Here is a 22,389-nt window from a genome sequence, read left to right on the forward strand (position 1 = left end):
GTGAAGAGAATTAGTTAAATACTGAGTAAAACTTACTTTTAAAAGTGCCGAGAGTTTTGAAAACGGTTGTATGTGTTTGATAAATTTTACTATTAAATTGCTGTAAGAGTGTAAATGACTAAATTGAATATAATATTGAATAAAATTTATTTGCATATTTATAGACATGTATATAAAATATTTTTTTAATTGTGTAAATATTATAATTAATAACCAAAGTAAATATTTTATGTTATTAGTGTTCTTTATTATCTTGTTATCTCAATATAATTGATGATAATAATAGTAATAATCTCTTTGAAGTTAACAATTTTATTTCTAAATTAATAAGGATAATTTTGAATTTTTATAATATACTTAAAAATATATATGAAATTATATTAAGTATAAAATTGATTTTTAGAATCAATATTAAAAAGTTACTACTTCCTGATTTTTCAAAATTTACTTTAGGATGAAATGATCTTCCTAAAAGTGATTTTTTTTAAAAAAATGATCAACCAACAAAATTAATTTTTATTATTTAAAAATTACTTCTAAACCTCTCAAAAATAATTTTAAAAAAATCCTTAATTATTTTTATTTTTTAATTTATTAACCACTCATCACAAAAATGAATTAATTCAACTTGAAAGATCCTAACCCAGCTTCATAATCCACTTATATGTGTGCTTATATATATATAATGAGAAGCTCATCACCAGTAACGTGGCAAGTGGCGGCCCTTTTGCCCCCTAAGTTATGGTATATATACACACACATACATAAGTGGGCACTGCAGCGCTATGAGCCAAGTGCACCTTGATTCCTCTTCGTTGAAAATGAAAACAATGGTAAGCATCCCAGAGGCTCCTTTGGGCTCCACCGGCAAAACCATACCTCTTGTTGGCTTCGGCACGGCCCAATTTCCGTTCGGAGCAGCCACTGAAGCAGTAAAAGAATCCGTTGTGCATGCAATAGAAGTCGGCTACAGACACTTCGACACCGCCGCAATATACCAGTCCGAGGAGCCTCTTGGGGAAGCAATAGCCCAAGCGTTGCGTCTTGGGCTCATCAAATCACGCGATGAGCTCTTTATCACTTCAAAGCTTTGGTTCGGCCGCGCACACCGTCAACTTGTCCTCCCTGCGCTGCAAACTTCTCTCAAGTAACTAAATTAAATTAATTACAAGCTAGCTCATTGCCTAGCTGCAGGCATATATCATCTATGGTTTAAGGTTGACTGATTGGTTGCTGACGTTATTGATAATTTATTTTTGCAGGAATCTGGGGTTGGAGTATATTGATTTGTATCTGATTCATTTTCCGGTAAGCTTGAAGCCTGGAACAGGGTTCCCATACAATAAAGAAGATATTGAGCCACTTGATTATGAGGGTGTTTGGGAGGCCATGGAGGAGTGTCAAAATCTCGGCCTCACTAAATCCATTGGAGTCAGCAACTTTGCTTGCAAGAAACTTGAGAGGTTACTTGCTACTGCAAAAATCCCTCCTGCTGTCAATCAAGTGAGTCCAATAATCTTAATTAATTATATGTATTTAAAAATTAAAACAGAGCCGTGTAAATATGTTTTGTATAAATTAATTAATTTAATTATATGTATTTAAAATGAAGCTGAATCCCTCCGGCTGTCAATCAAGTGAGTGCAAGTTCTGCAGTGCGTCGGACAGCTAATTTAAGTTAAAAATATTAATCATGAAAATATGCATATAAAATTTTGTTTTCCTTTTATTTGGGTAGGTGGAGTTGAACCCAGTTTGGCAGCAAAAGAAGCTGAGAGATTTCTGTGAGAAGAAAGGCATTCATATTACAGCCTACTCGCCGTTAGGAGCCAAAGGAACAGTATGGGGAACTAATCGAGTCATGGAATGTCAGGTGCTGAAAGAGATTGCAAACGCTAAAGGAAAGTCTGTTGCCCAGGTATTTTTTTTTACCCCAAATTTTTATCCGAGTTTGACAAACATAATTTGGTTGTAAATGCACACGTGGCATAAGATCGAAGGGCATCTTTAATGTTGATCTTGATTATAAGGTTTATTTTGGTGTGCTTGAAGGTTTCTTTGAGGTGGGTTTATCAGCAAGGAGTGAGTTTGGTCGTGAAAAGCTTCAATAAAGAAAGAATGAAAGAAAACCTCGACATATTTGATTGGGAATTAAGTGCCGAGGAGCTGCAAAAGATCGAACAAATTCCACAGTATAGAGGAAATCGCACTGAGGTGCACGTGTCAGAGGATGGTCCTTATAAATCCTTGGAGGATCTATGGGATGGAGAAATTTAATTAATTTAACAATAAAGACGCAATTAAATCATTAAATAACTTAATTTAACGCATAGTTTGTTCCGAGTGACACTAGTTCATACTATGTCTAAATACCTGCGAAGACAATCGTGTTGCAGTTTTTTTTTTCTTTTTTCTTTTTTTTTCCTTTCTTTCCAGGCTCTATGTGTTAATACCCCATACTTGTCCTAATCTTTTCGTTTTTAGACTTTTCACATGAATACGTATTGCATGTTTATCAATATTACATTATAACAAATATTATTTTTTAACTCTACTATTACGCTTCCATGGCATAATAATTTAAGTAGTTTTATTGCCACCGTTTCAACATGCGCCGCCACTGCAGAAAACCGTTTGTGGCAAGGTGAGAAAGTTCTCATTTAGTCAAATTATTTAGACCTGTTAAGTATGAAGATTGGGTAATTATAACTTAAAAAAGTTGCGATATTATAGTGTTTGGTAAAAATTAACTATTTTAATTTAAAAATTAAATAATTTTATCCACCACTTATATGATAAAAAACTTATAATATTTTTATTACTTTTGTTAAAATAACATTCAAAATTATAATATTTTTTTTCCTACAATAGCTGTAACTTAAAAGTTATAACATCTCAATATAAAATATGACTTTAATTTTACCTTCTGATATTCTGATTGAAGTTCTCAATTTATGTTGTGGTTGAAAAAATTATGTGCGCTGATCTGAATCTCATAATGTAAATTTGCTAACGCAAGATTTGTTCTCTGTTAGGCAAAACATTCTTAGGCAGTTTTGACATTCTAAATCTCGCATTTTGAGCATGAAAATAAATTATCTGAGCATACGTAAATAAGACAAATAAAAATTATAATTGTCTCCTAATTTTTTTAGCTTCCTAACCTTAAAAGACTAGTCACTTTGGTCAATAACACATATACAATATATTGTTAAAGTAAGAGTAATTCTTTTTACATCTGTTTAAAATCCTTATATAATTCCGTTTTTAGTTCTATTACTATTAGAAGTTACATTAACGGACAATATGAATTTAAAAAAAAATAAAATCTTTACCCCTACAGATTATGAATCCTCCCATCTTCAAATCCCAATTTATGATATAATTATTTTTGTTTACAAATTCAAAATAGATTTGAGATAATGAAGAAATAAAATTACCTAGTGATAAGATTTTTATTTTAAAAAATTATATTTAAAATTTGATTTACTCCATTATAATGTTTAATCGTTTTTCTAAATTTTTTTACAATAGTAGGTGCAAATAAATGGTTTCGCAACAGTATAAAAGGGTTTTGATTGCAATTAAGATCCGAAGCCGAAAAAGGCCCAAAATGCAAGCCCATTATCATCAGGAGCTCTCGATAAATGAAGTTCTCAAAGGTTTCCAAAAGCCCAATGGCAAGGTCATGTGCAAAAGGCTCCCATTTAAGTCCCTTGCCCGAAGAGAAACACTCGACGGTTCTCAAAATGGAAGGCTGGTTTGTGGCATCTGTTTAAGCTGTCTCACAGCAGGAACCGTGAAGCCAATTTGCAGACGTCAAAAGGGGGGTTTATCATTAAAATTATAGTATGTCAACTCGGAAGTGATGCTGAATTTAGAAGTATTTCATAAATTTTGAGTCTCATATGCAATCCGACACAAATTAAATCACTTTAAACCTAAAGAAGAGAGTAAATAATTAAAGTATTGTAAAGGGTAAGCGAAAATAAATATCTTACGTGGTTAGATAATATTGATATATATTCACAACTCTGAAAGGTAAAAAAAATTGTGTAGCTGAGATGGTGTTCCCCACACTCTATAGATAGGATGCACAAAATCTTTTATGTTAAATAATATAATTTCATTTAATTAATTTGCGGGTTTCAATACTGAGGTGGTGTATTCATCTCATATAAGTTTTCTCTCCTTTGAAAGAAAACAAATTATAAACTTAATTTTTTTTCATTAACAAAAACCAAGAATTAAAACTTACCTCCAAATTTTCTCTCAACAATATCCAATTCAAACGATACAATTTGATCTCATGTGTTGCTCATGGCAGAACCAAGAAGAAGATTTTCTTTTTCTTTTCTTTTCTCTCCATCTCTCTCTCTCTCTCTCTCTCTCTCTCTCTCTCTCTCTCTCTTTTCCTTTATGTTGTTTTTTTTTCCTCAGCCAATCTCTCTCTCCCTCTCTTTCTTATAATGGAAAAGACCACAAACTCTTGTACAAACTTATTTTGTACAAACTGACATTGTATTAATTCATTGGTTGAATAAAAATATAAAATAATAAAAACAAATCATGTGGGACATGTGATATTTAATTCAATCAATCTTATCATGCCACATCAGTTTGTACAAAATAAGTTTATATAAGAGTTTGTAGCTATATCATTGCTCTTATTCTTTTTATACTGGAGAAAAAAATCACTAAAAAAACTTAAACACTCTTAGGAGAATTAGAATATTACATTATGCACTTAATTAGTCATTATTGATTGGCTCCTTTTGATTTCCTTAACTATATTACTCCCCATTAAAACTATGTTTTGGCAAAAGAAGCAGAGCATCTATATACATGAACGCTAACAAATTTGAGAGATAAATCTCCATATTAAATCACAAATTAAAATTAGGTTCATGTTTGACATAAAATAGAAAAATAGTTGAGAACTTCTATTTCTAGTAAAAGGAGGGAGCAAAAAGAAAGAAATTTTGGGAACATTACTTATAATGCCTGTGGGTCTATAGCGCCTCCTTCAACAAATTTTGTGAACATAAGATAAGAGCACAAATAATGGCATTGATCTATTGGGTGCTACCTCTTGGGTTGAAACAAAAGATTTGGAATTGGAATCTTGCTCCCATCCATGATGAGAAATTGAGTTATCATAATGTAAATTTGTTTTTTTAAAAAAAGACAGTAATTATGGAGATTTTAGTCTCTTCATTTTACAAGAAACACAAGTAATGATAATTAAGGTAAACCCTTTAATTTAAGATCTCAACCTATTAATAAATCCAACCTCAAATCTAGGAAGAGAAAAATGAAGTTGAAATCTTTTAATGATTGCTCTAAAGTTTGAATTAGTATCAACATCACTCCTAAGATTTTGCATAAGTAGAGTTCAGGTGACATTCATTGGTAGGAAGTATCATTTTAAAAAAAAAATTATGTTGAATAAAATCAACTTTAAAAATTCACAGTTGCTGTAAATATAGATAGATGATACAGGAAGTATAAAGAGGACAATGCAGAAGAAGCATTGTGTTAATGTATGAGAGAATTATTCCATTCAAACTTTTGGTACAAACATTACCAAGTTTAGCCCTCGTACTTATAGTGCTATTTGTCCAACCATAAATGGTAAAAGTTTCAGAACACATGGCATAATTACAAAACTCACATTATCTCCACGTGTGGGCATTCTTTACCACAAAAATTTTCATACATAAAGGGCATGTTTGGTTATAATATTAAGGGGTATTAAAATACTATTTACATTAGCTTAATACTAATATCATGATTGATAAAATTTTATAATGGATTAAGAGGTATGCTAGTGGGGCAAACTGCCGCATTAGCTTTTGTGCTTTTGCATTTGCTGCTTCTTCTTTTTTTTTTTTTACTTTTGCTTTTGCTTTTTTTAATAATAATAAAAAATAATATAACTTTTTAATATAATATAAATTTTTATTTTCTTTTATTTTTATATCATAATTATTAATATAAATTGATTTTTTATTATTCATATTTTATTTTTATTATATTAAAAATATTACTAAATAATGTATTATTTAATTATATAATAATTAATATATGAAATTAATTAATAAGTACTTAAATAATATATATAAATAAGAATATAACTTGATATTACATTATTTAATTATATTATAGTAATTAATATATAAAAATTTAATATAACTAATAAAAATATTTATATATAAATAAATTTAAATAATATTAATTTAAATTAAATGTTATGTTGTCGATTATAAGGTTATAAGCTTCAATTTTTATGGAAAAATTATTTTTTTAATATTTATACTAAAAAATAATGTTAAATTTCTAAAATTTAAGACTTTTATATTTTATATTTTTCTAGGTACTAATAAATATTATTTTCTAAATATATAATTTAAGTTAATCAAAAAATAATAATACAATACAGTGTAGCACCAAATATTATACAACATTATTATAATACAGTGTTAATGCAATATAACATAATATAATACACTAACATTAAAATAATATAATACAATATAATATAATATAATGTGTCAAACACATCCAAAAAACTTAGTGTCGCGGACGGAAAGCTAACGATCCCTTGCGGTACTCCCGCATCCCGAGAGTAAGCCTAAAATAATTGAGCATCACGATTGCGATCCGTGATATTAGTCTTCCAACAAATAGCAGTAATGCAGTATGCGTAGCTTATTTGCTAAGGTAATAAGGTATCTATCAGACCTATTTGCATCAGAATAGACTTACACTAGCTGGAAATATCAAACACTTGTTCAATGCAAATCTTACTTAACTAACCAAATCGGCCAATCACAATGGTGGATAGCCACTAATATCACAACAATAACGAGTCCCATAAATTTTTACTAGATAATGAAATAAATAATAAAAAAAAAAGTTATGACCTCACAGATTACGAGATAACCAGTGAAATTTTTTTAAAAAAATACAATAAAGACGAGCTCCAAGATCGGACAAAAAAAAAAAAAAAGAGTAGCTGTTGCCGATTTCGGTCAATAATATTGGAGAAGATTTCCCTTCATCATTTGTTTTATCTTATTTTCCTACCTACTACGTTGTCAGTAAATATACAAAAATAACAGCCGCGTCATGTGATTTATTTATTTATTTTTAAAAATTTTGTTTCATGTATTTTTTAATATTTAATATATAATTAATATTTTTATTATTTTTATTTTTTAACTTATTAATGACGAATAACTTTTACTCAAAATTAATTTAATTTGACCATGACTCAGCCTCGTAATCTTCTTTTTTTATTGTGAGAAGCTCATGAACAGTAATGTGGCAAAGTGGCGGAAGTGTAGAGCTTGTTTTCTAATTTATACAGAGCCCTTTTTTTTTTGTGGGGGTAACACATAGATATATATCAAACAAGGCCTGTGAGCAGTGACGGATCTAAAAAAATAATTTACCTGGAGTTAAATTATATAATAATAAAATATATAAAAAATTAAAATTTTAAATATATAAAATATTTGCTAATACATTTATAATTATTCTCTACGCATTTTCATATTTTAAAAATATTTTACAATAGACTCACTATCAATATTATTAAATTTATTGTTTCCTATATTAACAATCAAACTATCATTTATCCCATTCGATTCCAAAGATGATTATTTATGAGTTTCATTAATGAAAACGTTCGTTCTAGTATTATTATAGAGATTGGAAGAATTAATCATATTTTTGAGAATAGAAAATATTTTAAGTGTTGGACTATTATTATTTTTAATTAAAATATAAGTTTTTATAATTCTTAAAAGTTAAATTTCAAATTTTATAGGGGCTTATAATTTATAGTGATTATTTTAATAAATTTTTTATGGGGACTAATTAGAAAATTAAAATATTTTTCTTTTTTAATTTAAAATTTTTTTTGGCCAGTGGGGAGCTCAAGCCCCCACTGGTCGCATGCTACATCCGCCCATGCTTGTGAGGTTGATCCATTTGAGAGAGAGAACATGCAGAAAAGAGTAAAAGGAGAAAAAGAAAAACTAATTTTTTAATTAATGAGTATTTTGAAAGTTTCAACCCATTTTTTCTTTAATTAAAAATTAATTGTTGAAAATAAAAAAATAAAATTTTTATTGCCCACCGCCTCTTAGGGATAGCAAAATCCTCCACGGGTTTGGGGCCCCATGGAGCCCCACCCCAAATGGAAAAAATTTTGAATAATTTTTGGGGAATGGGGTGGGGAGTGGGGGAAAAATAATCCTCAAATTCTTAATGGGGTAGGGTTTGGTTTTGTACTCCCCACCCCAACCCCACCCCAATCCTCATTATATATAAATATGTTTTTAATTCTTGTTTAATAATTTTTATTTTATCAATTATAATGTCAATTAATTTTTTTTAAATTTTTATGCAATATAAACAAGATACGAATGAAAGAAAATCTTATAATATTTTTCAACTCTGAAACATTGTTATATTTTCTTTTCTCTTTTAAGGTGATACGCTCTTTAAATATTTTTCACTTTTAATATCATTTTAAGATATTGCTTCAAACTTTTAGATTTTTTTAAAAGAATTTAAATACTTTATAATATGATGATGATTTTATTTTAAGTCTCTAATTTTTAACTTACTAAAATAATATATTTATACATATTATAAAATAGATAAATGAGGAATGGGGTGGGGATGGGGAAATCATTCCCCACATGGGGATTCTCCATCCCCACCCCACTAAATTTACTGGGGAATGGGGTGGGGAATAGATGCAAAAATTTCTAACGGGGTGGGAAATGGGGTAGGCCTCCCCACCCCCACCCCACCCCATTGTCACCCCTCTGAAGACGAGTTGAAAATAACAGTTTTACTGCATTTTTATAAATAATACATTTTAAAATGCCAAACACACTGCTCATTTATTTGAATGTCAAAAAAGGGGATCATTATTCACCCAAAAAAAAAAACACTACACCAACTATGTATAATATTTCAAATTCGAAACAAAAGTTTTTTCAGTATTCATGAAAATAATTTCAAAAGAAGTGAAATTATCATTGCACCATTTTTTTTATCTTATGTTCATCCAATTACTACAAAATTCTAAAAAAATTTCTGCACCAATTTTTTTTTTAAAATATATATCAATTAGTCACTTTTGCACTAACACAGTTAAATAATTTAAATGAAATAATAATTTTACCCCTAAATAAATTAAAAGACTATTTTATCTTATACAAACTTTGAAAAATAAAAAAATTATAATTAAAAAAATACCCCTAAATTTAAAAAAATAAATCCAAAATAGAGGTGCTCAGTTGATTTTTATTAAATTTAGATTTTGTAAAATTTTAATAATTATTTTTATTAAAAATTATAATTTTTCAAAATTTTAATAAAAATAACTGAATTTATTTATTAAAAAATTATAATTGTGTAAAATTTTATTAAAATAACTGAAGTTATTTATTAAAATATAAATCCCAAAATTTTATTTATTTAGGAGATTTTTATTAAATCTCAAAATTTAGTAATTATTTTCATAATTATAATTTTTTATTAAAATAAGTTTTATTAAGAGTAAAAAATCTAATTTTTGGATTTATTTCTTTATTAAATGTAGGGGTATTTTTAGAATTATAATTTTTTTATTTTCAAAGCTTTTACAAGATAAAGTAATCTTTTAATTTATTTAGGGATAAAATTATTATTTTGTTTAAATGTTGTGTTGAGAACATGTTAGAATTTTATGATAGTTGGATGAACATAAGGTAGAAGAAAGGTGGTGCAATGATAATTTTTCAAAAATAAAATGCAAACAATGCCGGACGAAACCTTATTGCCTCGAAGACAAGGTCTTTATTATAGTATATTTTAATGAATCAAACTACCAAGTTTCATGTGCCAAAGATTTACTGTGATATTCTTATTAAAGATTCTTTTCTAAGTTCTAATATCAAACCTTGTATCTGCGTTGCACACAAGTTTCTGTATTCAATCGGATAGGAATCTCTGCACACGGAGTATTTTTCATTTTTCGTACTCGTGATATTTGTTAATCCAGACATATTTTCTTGGTTTTCATTTTCTTGATCAATTATAAGATTTTGTTTAGGATCCGACTATAATGGAGATGCTCCACCATATAATACGAGCAAAATTATAATATATATTTTATTATTTATCAATTTAATCATATAGTTATGTAGGAGTGTTCAACAGCATAGCATCTCCAACATAATTATTACCTTTTGTTTAATATGCATTGATTTGAACAAGTTTTCTAGGGATGGCAATGGGGGCAGATATAGGTTGGATCTACTCTGCTTCAGATCTAAATCCATAAAAAAATTAAGATCCGTATCTACTACAAATCTGTCATGAATCCATATTTTTTGCTCTATATCCGGATTCAAAAAGAAATAAATATCTATATCTGCTCCAAATAAAAAAAAAAATCCAAATCTGCTCTAGATCCGTCATGAATTCTAAAACTCAGCAATAAAAAAGTAATAATTTTTTAGAATGAAAATTGAAGGCCAAAATGTATTGATAACAAATAAGTTATATAATTTTTCTAAAAAATATAATAAATATTGTAGCTTATACTTTTACACCATAACAACAAATAAGAAAGATAATAAAATATCCTTCAAAAGTAATTGTAGGAGTAAGATCAATATAATATTTTATTATCTCCTTCATTATTCTAATATCCATGACACACCCACCCTTATTCCTACAACATTAGATAATGACATATAAATTAAATATGATTTATATTCAATACTTTATTATTTTTATTATGGCCATATTTGACTAAATATATGAATAACTATATTCCTTAAAAATTATTTGGCTAATAAAGTAAAATAAATTGACAGGTTATATTACTTGACTTGCAATTTGAATATTGCATATACATGCTTTGGGGCTGGCTGATATTTAAATGTACAAAATTAACTTTTACGTTTTAAGAGTTTAAATGCGTGATAAATACCACTAATATGTTATGAATAAAATTTATTATATTATAATTCCACAATTGTTAAGAAACTTTTAAAATAAAATAAAATTAAAAGATGGGCGGATATGGATATGAATTTGGATATTAAAATAGATCTAGACTTGCTTCAGATCCGTCTTAAATCCAAATATCGATATCTAAATCCGATTCAAATTCATTTTAAACCGACGCAAATATGATCCGATTGAATTTAAATCATGTGAATGTTAGATCAGATCCAATCTATTGTCATCCCTAAGGTTTTTTAACTTTTCCAGGGATTTCAATAAGAGTAGTTAGTGATTTCCTCTTTTTCTAGTAATTAATTTGGCGTTATTTCATGCGGCTTTGATTTGAATTTAGTTGTGACTTGTGAAGTACCAATTTCGATTCATTTTTTGTTGCTTTCCTTGTGTAAATCCAAGTCAATACGCGGTTGCAATTTTGTCTTTTGCATTCAATTTGGCCTATTAACAATGCCTTAGATTTGACCTAGATTTGATCCTTTTCGTCTCAAACGAATTATTTATTATTTTTTGTCTATTAAAAGATGTGTTCAAAATTGATTTTTACATTTTAATATTTTAACATAACAACTGCAAAAAGAAAAAACGACAAATAGAAGAAGATGAAGTAGACGAAGACAAAGAAGAAGATTAAAGGACAGAAGAAGAAGGAGAAGACTACAAAAAATACTTTCTATTTTAAATAAAAAGTAATACAATATACTAAAAGTATTGATTTCCTGGATTTGCTAACTCACATCTCATGTAACTAAGAATGCCTCTAAAACATGCAAAAAGTCATAACATTCAAGGGGGATCCACTTGAACTTTGCAAGAGCTGTAAGTTACATGAAGGACTCATTGTTTAATTAGCTATTGTTTAAGAGATTAGAAATAAATTTTTTAGGGTTTATGGAAAGAGAATTATATATTAAATAACAAGTGTGTTATATGAATGTTCAGAATCTTTATATGTTAGTTTATAAGAGAGAGTACATATTAATAATTCATATGATGAGCATTTTTGTAATAAAATAATTTATTAAAATAAGAGGTACTCAGAATATTTTTAAAGTACAAATAAATTCACTCAAACATAATTTAGTTTTTTTTTTCCTTCTGAAACTCACTCTTCAGTTTTTATCACTGCCATAACTAAATGCAATTTCAAGAACCTAAAGAATATAGTCCTAATGATACAAATGAAATTTCAAATAATATCATAATCATTTCTTAATCTGAGCTATTATGAACTTGTAAAAATCATGAGCCATCTATCTTTTAGCGTTAATGTATAATTAAGATTTAGGCCCAATTTGATAATTTTGTAATTTTTTTAAATAATTGTTATTAATTATGTTATAGAAATAATCAACTATAGAAAGAATCAGTTAAACATTTAGTAAAATTTACTTTTAAAAATGTTGTGAGTTTTAAAAGCAGTCATATGTTTTTGTAAATTTTACTATTAAATTATTATAAGAATGTAAATGACTAAATTAAATATAATATTGAATAAATTTTATTTATGCATTTATAAATATGTTTATAAATTATTTTATTATTGTGTATATATTATAATTAATAACCAAAATAAATAGTTTATGTTATTAGTTTTATTTATTATTTTGTTATCTCAATATAATTGATGATGATGATAATAATAATCTCATTAAAGTTAGTGATTTTATTTCTAAACCAATAAGAATAATTTTGAATTTTTATGATACATATGACAATATATATACAATTGTTTTAAGTATAAAACTGATTTTTAGAATCAATATTAAAAGCTACGACTTCCCGATTATTCAAAATTTGTTTTAGGATGAGGTGATCTTGGTAAAAGTGATTTTTAAAATTTTTATCAGATACTAAAATTAATTTTTATTTATTAAAAATTACTTATGAGCTTTCCTAAAATAATTCTAAAAAAACCCTTAATCACTTTTATTTTTTAATTTATTAACTACTCGTCATAAAAATAAATTTACTCAAACACACACACACACACACACATATATAGCTACAAACTCTTTTATAATTTTTTTTTACAAACTTACATGACATGTTTTAATTATTTAGATTAAATATCTCTTGATTCGTATGATTTATTTATTATTTTATATTTTTATTCAATTAATGAATTAATATCAAATTAATTTGTACAAAATAAATTTATTTAAGAGTTTGTAGTTATAAGATCGGTCAATGTGTTTATATATAAGTGGGCACTGCAGCCTCGTATGCCATGTGCACTTTGATTCCTCTTCTTTGAAAAATGAAAATGAAAAAAGAGGTAAGCATCCCAGAGGCTCCTTTGGGCTCCACCGGCAAAACCATACCTCTTGTTGGTTTCGGCACGGCCCAATTTCCTTTCGGAGCAGCCACTGAAGTAGTAAAAGAATCTGTTGTGCATGCAATAGAAGTCGGCTACAGACACTTCGACACCGCCGCAATATACCAGTCCGAGCAGCCTCTTGGGGAAGCAATAGCCGAAGCGTTGCGTCTTGGGCTCATCAAATCACGCAATGAGCTCTTTATCACTTCAAAGCTTTGGCTCGGCCACGCACACCGTCAACTTGTCCTCCCTGCGCTACAAACTTCTCTCAAGTAACTAAATTAAATTAATTACAAGCTAGCTTATTGCCATTGCCTAGCTGCAGGCAAGTATCATCTATGGTTTAAGGTTGACTGATTGGTTGCTGACGTTATTGATAATTTATTTTTGCAGGAATCTGGGATTGGAGTATATTGATTTGTATCTGATTCATTTTCCGGGAAGCTTGAAGCCTGGAACAGGGTTCCCATTCAATAAAGAAGATATTGTGCCACTTGATTATGAGGCTGTTTGGGAGGCCATGGAGGAGTGTCAAAATCTCGGCCTCACTAAATCCATTGGAGTCAGCAACTTTGCTTGCAAGAAACTTGAGAGGTTACTTGCTACAGCCAAAATCCCTCCTGCTGTCAATCAAGTGAGTCCAGTAATATTGATTAATTATATGTATTTCAAATTTAATTAAAATAGAATTGTTTAATTATGTTTTAAAATGGAAGTTGAATTCCCTCCGGCTGTCAATCACGTGGGGCGGTGTCACTATGTTGCCATGTTCAGCCATATATTAACACTTGGAAGGAGAAATACATAATATTAAGGTTGGCATTAAGTTACGTTGAGTGTAATTTGCGCCTCTCACAGCAACAGTATCCGGTCTCATTATTGGTACTGTTGTTGTGAGAGGCCCATAAGTTACACTCAACGTAACTTAGGACCTCCCTAATATTAACGTTGAAATCAAACTGTACGGTATAAAATATTTCTCCTATGGCAGCTGATTTAAGTTAAAAATATTAATCATGATTATTTGGGTAGGTCGAGTTGAACCCAGTTTGGCAACAAAAGAAGCTGAGAGTTTTCTGCGAGAAGAAAGGAATTCATATTACTGCCTACTCGCCATTAGGAGCCAAAGGAACAAGATGGGGAACCAATCGAGTCATGGAATGTCAGGTGCTGAAAGAGATTGCAAACGCTAGAGGAAAGTCTGTTGCTCAGGTAATTTTTTCTTTTTTTCAAATTTTTATTCGAGTTTGACAAACATAATTTGGTTGTAAATGCTCACTACGTGGCACAAGATCGAAGTGGCATCTTTTATGTTGATCTTATTGGGAAAAATCAGGTTTTTAAATTTTTATAAAACCTTTTGAGGACCGCTCTCATATAATATATAGGAATACGTAATCCAGAAATCGTACCTTGAAAATCTGAGTTGGGTTTTTCCGCTGAAGTGATTTAGGCTCCTAGATCACGATCCGCCACCACCACTCCTGTTAAATCACGATCCGTCACCACCACGCTTGTTGGATCACGAACTGTCACCAATGATCTTCCAGGTTATGACTCAGGTTCGATCTGCACTTGACGTGTGGGCGCCTTTATCACTACCAAAGCAACTAGCACGAGAAAATTTTTCTCTCAACAATGGAGAGAAAAATCTTATTCTCAGATCTGTATCAAGTGGCTTCTTTTTTTTTCTTTAGAGAAAAATAAACCTTATATATTTCCCTTTAGTGAAAACCCTAGGCTCCAAATAATGCCCTAAATAAAACTCACGTTTATTTACTTTTTCAATAGGGGACCTACCTTGTAAAATAACATAAGGTCCCTTATACAAAAGCTAATTAAATGGAGCCTCCCACTAAATGATATATTTAGACTTTTGACCCAAATCGCTAGTTATCTTACTTATTAGTCCAGTAGTGGTGCAGTCAATTAAATGAGCTAACCCGGGGATCATTTGGGAACATACAATAGTGGCTACAATAATTAGGCTTGTAATTAAACTAGCCCAATTATTTAATTCCAAATCTACTCCACTAAAAGATTGGAACTGACTTCCATAATTGTATGCTCGAATAATAATTCGTCCCAAGCCACATTGATTTCTTTACTGCACAATCCTTTGTACCACATCGTTAATTAAATTGATATCTCAACTGTCCAATCAATTTAATAACATCTTATTCCTTGATCTTTACTGGTTTTCTCTAATGATCATTTTCAACATACTAAATATGTTGACACACTCTGGCCAGAGAATTCTATGATCAAGTGCCGAAAACCCATCAAGAGATGTGTTGTACAAATTCTATATTGTTAATCCATAACTTCAATACTCATAATTGCTCCCACCAAGATACCGGGTAATCTTGACCACAAGGATGTGTCGTGCCCATTGGTAACTCAAATGGAATAACAATTACAATCATGAAATCATAATTAACTCAAGATTAAGATTACAGTAAAATCAACGCCTATGAGATTTAATAAGTCTGACAGTTATTACAAAGTTAATTAAATCTCATATGTGATCCTGTTCAATGTAGTCGTACTACATCAATAAATTCATACATGATTAAGACAAATCATTCAATGAATTTATTACAGTCTATACCTAAATAAAGTGCCCAACTTTATTTATCAACTGCGAACTAAATTTATTTAATCATAAGATAACTTGTATTTATGTCTTCTGTGAATCCACATGGTGATCACATAAATACATATAATATGATTAAATGGACTTTAATACAAGTATTAATGCAATTCAGATATTTGAATAAAATATCTCATTTATTTTATTAATCAGAAAAATAATTTATTACAATTAAATAAACACATATGCTTTTAAAGAGCATATTTTCCCAACAGATCTTGACTATAAGGTTTGTTTTGGTGCGCTTGAAGGTTTCTTTGAGGTGGGTTTATCAGCAAGGAGTGAGTTTGGTCGTGAAAAGCTTCAATAAAGAAAGAATGAAAGAAAACCTCGACATATTTGATTGGGAATTAAGTGCCGAGGAGCTGCAAAAGATCGAACAAATTCCACAGTATAGAGGAAGTCGCGCTGAGGTGCACGTGTCAGAGGATGGTCCTTATAAATCCTTGGAGGATCTATGGGATGGAGAAATTTAATTAATTTAACAATAAAGATGCAACTAAATCATTAAATAACTCAATTTAACGCAAAGTTTGTTCGAGTGACACTAGTTCATATTATGTCTAAATACCTGCGAAGATAATCGTGTTGCAATTTTTTTTTCTTTTTTCTTTTTTTTTTCCCCTTCCTTTCCAGGTTCTATATGTTAATACCCCATACTTTGTCCAAATCTTTTCGTTTTTAGGCTTTTCACAGTAATACGTATTGCATGTTAATCAATATTACATTATAACTAATATTATTTTTTAATTCTACTACTATTACGCCTCCATGGCATAAGAATTTAATTAGTTTTATTGCCGTCGTTTCAACATGTGCCGCTATTGCAGAAAACCGTTTGTGGCAAGGTTAGAAAGTTGTCATTTAGTAAAATAATTTAGACATGTTTAGTATTAAGATTGAGTAATTATAACTTTAAAAAGTTGTAATACTATCGTGTTTGGCAAAAATTAATTATTTTAGTTTGAAAGTTAAATTAATTTTATCCACCATTTATATGATAAAAAACTTATAATATTTTTATTATTTTTGTTAAAATGATCATTGAAAATTCATATTTGCTGTATATTATTAATTTTTATTTTATAATTACAATTTTTGTTTCCTACAATAGCTATATCTTAAAAGCTGTAACACTTTAATATCAAACATGCCTTTAATTTTGCCTTCTGATATTCTGGTTGGAGTTCTCAATTTATGTTGTGGTTGTAATCATTATGTGGGGGTGATTTGAATCTTCATAATGTAAATTTGCTAACGCAAGATTTGCTCTCTATGAGGCAAAACATTCTTAGGCAGTTTTGACAGTCTAAATCTCACATTTTGAACATGAAAATAAATTATTTGAGTCTACGTAAATAAGACAAATAAAAATTATAATTGTCTTCTAACTTGAACTTCTTTACCTAAAATTACTAGTCATTTTGGTCAATAACACATATACAATATATTGTTAAAGTAAGAGTAATTATTTTTACATCTCTTTAAAATCCTTATATAACCCCGTTTTTAGTCCTATTGCTATTAGAAGTTACATTAACGGACAATATGAATTTAATAAAACTAAAATCATTACACCTACAAATTATGAATCCTCCCATCTTTAAATCCTAATTTATGACATATTTTTTTTTTACAAGTTCAAAATATATTTGAGATAATGAAGAAATAAAACTACCTAATGATAAGATTTTTATTTTAAAAAATATATTTAAAATTTGATTTACTCTATTATAATGTTTTATCCTTTTTCGTAATTTTTAATAGTAGTAAGTGCAACGAAGAAAATTACGGGGTTTCGCAAGAGTTTAAAAGGGTTTTGATTGCAATTAAGATCCGAGGCCCAAAAGGGCCCAAAATGTGAGCCCATTATGCACTCGACAAATGAAAGCTCTTAAAGGTTTCCAAAAGCCCAATGGGAAGGTCATGTGTAGGGCTCCCATTTCAGTCCTTGCCCGGAAAGAAACACTCGAAGGTTCTCGAAACGGAAGGCTGGCTTGTGGCATCTGTTTAAGCTATTTTACGGTAGAAACTGTGAAGCGAATTTACAGATGTCAAAATAAAATTATAGTATGTCAAATCGAAAGTGATGGTGAATTTAGAAGTATTTGATAAATTTTGAGTCTCATATGCAATCCAACACAAATTAAATCACTTTAAACCGTAAAGAAGGGAGTAAAATAATTGAAGTATTGTAGAGGGTTAAGCGAAAATAAATATCTTGCATGGTTAGATAATATTGATATATGTTCACAACTCTGAAAGGTTAAAAAAAAAATAAAAAAATGTAGCTGAGATAGTGTTCCCCACACTATAGATAGGACGCACAAAATTTTTATTTTAAATAATATAATTCCATTTTAATTAATTTGTGAGTTTCATTACTGAAGTGGCGTATTTGTCCGACCTTTAAAAGAAAACAATTACTTTACGTGGAATCAGGATTTTGTTTTAGTTAGGGTTGTTGTGCATAAATTATAAACTTAAGTAGCCTATAACATAAAATTAATAAAATTGAGAAGGCCGACCGGCCAACAAGGCAAAATTGATACTGTAGGACCATAATGGGGAAATTATTTACAAACTTAGGTAGGCTATAGAAGAGTAAATGTAAAAACTAGGGAGCCATACATGAAAATGTACAGAAGTTTTTTAAATTTCAATACAGTCACTCAAGTTTTTTTGACATAATAATAATAATAATAATAATAATAATTACGACATATTTCAGCCTCCCGTGTCTAAGCCAAATAAACTTCAAGATTATTTTTTGGCAAAATAATTTTATACGTACAGGGCTTTAAAGGTCTTATAAGTATCATTTTTGAAACCTTAGAACTCCATCCATCCCTTTTCCTTAATTCAACGAACAAAACAAGTAATTTAACTTAATCTTCTAAGGACGGTATTATAAAAACCACATAAAAGACTAATCAATATTTTCTCACATGTTTTAGGATAAAAAAGATCTTTTTAGAGGTAATGCCACTTTTCAAAATATTAGGAGATTGGAAGCATTTGTTCTAAGGGTTAATTTTGATTTACCCCTAATAAATTGATTATCTTCAAAATATTTATTATATTATTGTACACTTCAACCTATCCTTAATTACCATTGAAAATATAAGAGCAAATGGGGCTCATTGAAAAAAAAAATCACAGCAATTATTGGTCGTAAATTGAGTTTTCCAAGAGTTTGAAGATATTCAATTTATTAAGGGGTTAAATTAAAATTAATCGTGGTTTTAATGTAAAAGTATATATACAAATTTGTGAGAGAATACACTTTCATAAAATTATAAAGACAACATTAGAAATTATCCTTTATTCTTTTAGATACATCTTTAATTACTTTTGAGAATTAAAAAATAAAATTCACTTGGTTAGATGATTCATGATTCTTTCTCTCTCTCTCTTCTTTTTTGTTTTTTTTTGGGTGTCGAAACTGTACATGTGTGCATAGCTTTATGAAAGTAGGGTAGTCTTTTTGTATCCCTCCTTTGCTTGCACTGCATGTGGGAAGAGATTTCGTAGCCATCAACTAATGGAGATTAGGGCATAGCGACAAGGTCACTTTTTGTATATATTTTTATCGAGTTTTCATTCTATGGGTTGGGGGGATATGTTGAGGGCACAACTTTTACCTGGCTGTCAAAGCTGAAAGCAGAAACCTTTTTCTCTCTTATTATGTAGTTTTATTACTCACCTTTTCCCCCTCTGTTTCAAAAGTAGTAAACCCCTCCACCTACCTTTTGCGCAAGCAAATATATATATATATATATATATTAACAAGTGTATCAATGATGTCTGTAATGTGATTGAGAGATCAGAGTATTTTAATAATATATGTAATTAATTTTCCACTTCAAATGAACTCCAAACACTTCACCTTATCAAATTAACCCAAGAATTAAGCCCCTTTAAAAAATAAATAAATAAATTCAGAGACAGTGCCCACGTGGTCTTGATTCATTTTGGTACCACCACTATATAAAAAATCCATGTTCTCGAACTCTTTCTGTCACTTTTGTTTGGCAATTTATCTAAATTTTGCACCCTAAAAACCACTTGCAAGATCTTGGCAGATGCAGAATGCGCCATTAATGAGGATTCGACCGATCACAATTCACAAACCCCACCCAAATGTCATTCACTCATCCCCTAATGTTTATATATGGTATTGGATATATATCCATATTTTTATAAAAATCTTTTAAAATGTTGCTTTCTGTAATTATTTGGACAGCATCCTTTTTAGCAATATATGACGTTGCAAATTCCATTGTGATACGTAGCAATTAATGGTACTATTAACATTCAAGATTGTGGAAGCTGGACATATATCCATCCATCAATCACGCTGTACCACATATCTAATAGACTGTCCAGATTATCAAAATACTCTCTTTTGAGATTAGGCAAGATGTGTGTGTGTGTGTGTGTGTGTGTGTGTGTGTGTATTATAATTATAATTGAAAAAAAAGAAAATTGGTCAGTCACGATGTAGAAGCACAAAGCATGTACAATTATTTACACGATTGTCCAACAATTCACATGAATTTAAAGAGAAGATAGTTATTTTAGCTCAAATTGTAATATTTGAATTCATTGATAGTTATTCGTATGATTTACATAATAAAAGAGAGTAAAAATTACCTGGGTTAAACTAAGTATAAAAGTCCAAACGAAAAGTTAAAAAGAAATTAAGTCATATAATTAAGAAGTGTAAGGTTACACATTATGAAAGATACTTTGGTGCGGATGATCCATATTTGAAAAGAAAAAAAATACACAAAAATAAACTCGCGTGCGTTAAAAGATAAACAGAAATGTTGAATGAGAGTTCGTGGTTTATGTTGTTTTAGCCCGGTCAAATCACTAGATAGCTTATGTTATTTCGCTGATTTGGTTCATTTTAAATTCAAACCCTTCAACTAAATGAAACCAGTGGACACAAAAAGCAAAATATAAATAAATAAATAAATAAATAAAAAGGGCTGCATTAAAAGGTGAAAGAAAGATGAGCACACACATGGTCCCAAAAATTGCAAAAAGGCAAGCGAGAAATGGAAACACTTTTTGTGCACCTTCATTCTGACTTCGCTTTTGCTTTGGTTCAAATCGTGAAACAATATCAACAAACCAAACACAGCCTTTTACACTTATTATAAATGTATAAATAATCAAAGCAAACCAAAAACGCATGTATGTGTATATAAATATATATTTCCTCTTTTCTTTTGAACGTGAAAATGGATTCAACTGAGAGTAATTAAATTTGTATTGGCCTTTAAATTGATGAAAGAGTCATTGTATCTGAAACCCTCTCTGTTTGCAGACTCTGCTGGAGCTGCCTCTTTCACACATTCTGATAAAGTAGTGTTACTGAATTTTGAGAGAGAAAAAATGTTTTTTTGGTGGGTTCTGAAATTTTTGTGTATTGTTTACGTTTGAGAGGGACTATAGCAAGCCTGTAACCATTTCAACTGTGGCACTGAAAAACATGGCGTTTTTATAAGCATTTAAAGAGACAACAAATGCTATGAAAATGACATTGCCCTTTTCCTTTTTACACTCACTCTATTTCTAGGCTCTATATATTTTCTTTTCTCTCTCTCTCTCTCTTCTATAGCATTGAATTTGAGTTGAAATACCATAGGTCAGCATCTTTGAATGGTTCTTCCTATATTTTAGCAAAATGGTCCCGGATAGGCTAAAGATGTTGAACAAATCTATATAGTCCATGGGTCATTCATTTATGCTTCATTGGAAAAGGTCCTGATCTAGCTTAGCATGCAGCTATATATAAAAGAACATAATTTGAAACCTTCAAACTACGATTTTCTTTTTTTAATTTTTATCATTTGGGTATATAAAAAAAAAAAGCATTATAAGTCTGAATAGTAGGCAGCATCATATATATTGCAAATGTACGAACAAGAGGGTTTATGCTTTTAATTCTTAAGTATCTTTCAAAGGGTACAGGTTCATAATTACTGTATTAAAGCATTTAGGTTTGCTCCCTCAGTGTTTCATGATTGCACTTTCTGCTGAAACAATCATTAAAAAGAAAAATAGATGACCAAATTAAAGTTGCATTAATTCAAACTTAACGGTCCAAAACAAAAAGAAAATAGTTCAAAGATGGCAGAAAGGCATGCATTTTTATGTATAGAAGTGATTATGCTGCTCTAGGATTCTTCTAATGATTGATATTTTCTTTTCTACGGTAAGTAATTTTCCTCATGGGGCGAAGAATATATTCTTTCATTTTCTATCAAGTGTTCATCATTATATGTTGTCTCCATTCTCATTCAGCACAAAAGATAAAATTTCAAGCTAGAGGATTTTACAATATCACTATTCACTTCACTGCGGCATC

The 22,389-nt window shown here is 29.5% G+C and overlaps 1 protein-coding gene across 2 annotated transcripts; it reads left to right on the forward strand.

Annotated features, from left to right (window-relative positions):
- Positions 1-716: 716 nt before the first annotated feature.
- LOC102615776 (non-functional NADPH-dependent codeinone reductase 2-like) lies at positions 717-14,639 on the forward strand. Of its 2 annotated transcripts, XM_006492225.4 has the most exons (4): positions 717-1,147; positions 1,263-1,503; positions 1,739-1,918; positions 2,053-2,554. In XM_006492225.4, exons 1-4 carry the CDS (start codon positions 786-788, stop codon positions 2,275-2,277), a joined length of 1,008 nt encoding a protein of 335 aa, XP_006492288.1. In that variant the 5' UTR covers positions 717-785; the 3' UTR covers positions 2,278-2,554. The 2 variants fall into 2 exon arrangements, with proteins under 2 accessions (XP_006492288.1, XP_052291528.1); XM_052435568.1 differs by lacking the exons at positions 1,263-1,503; positions 1,739-1,918; positions 2,053-2,554 and adding exons at positions 13,748-13,988; positions 14,387-14,639 and having other exon boundaries at positions 733-1,147.
- The last annotated feature ends 7,750 nt before the right edge of the window (positions 14,640-22,389 follow it).

Source organism: Citrus sinensis, chromosome 2, assembly GCF_022201045.2.
Source record: "Citrus sinensis cultivar Valencia sweet orange chromosome 2, DVS_A1.0, whole genome shotgun sequence".
Taxonomy (NCBI): domain Eukaryota; kingdom Viridiplantae; phylum Streptophyta; class Magnoliopsida; order Sapindales; family Rutaceae; genus Citrus; species Citrus sinensis.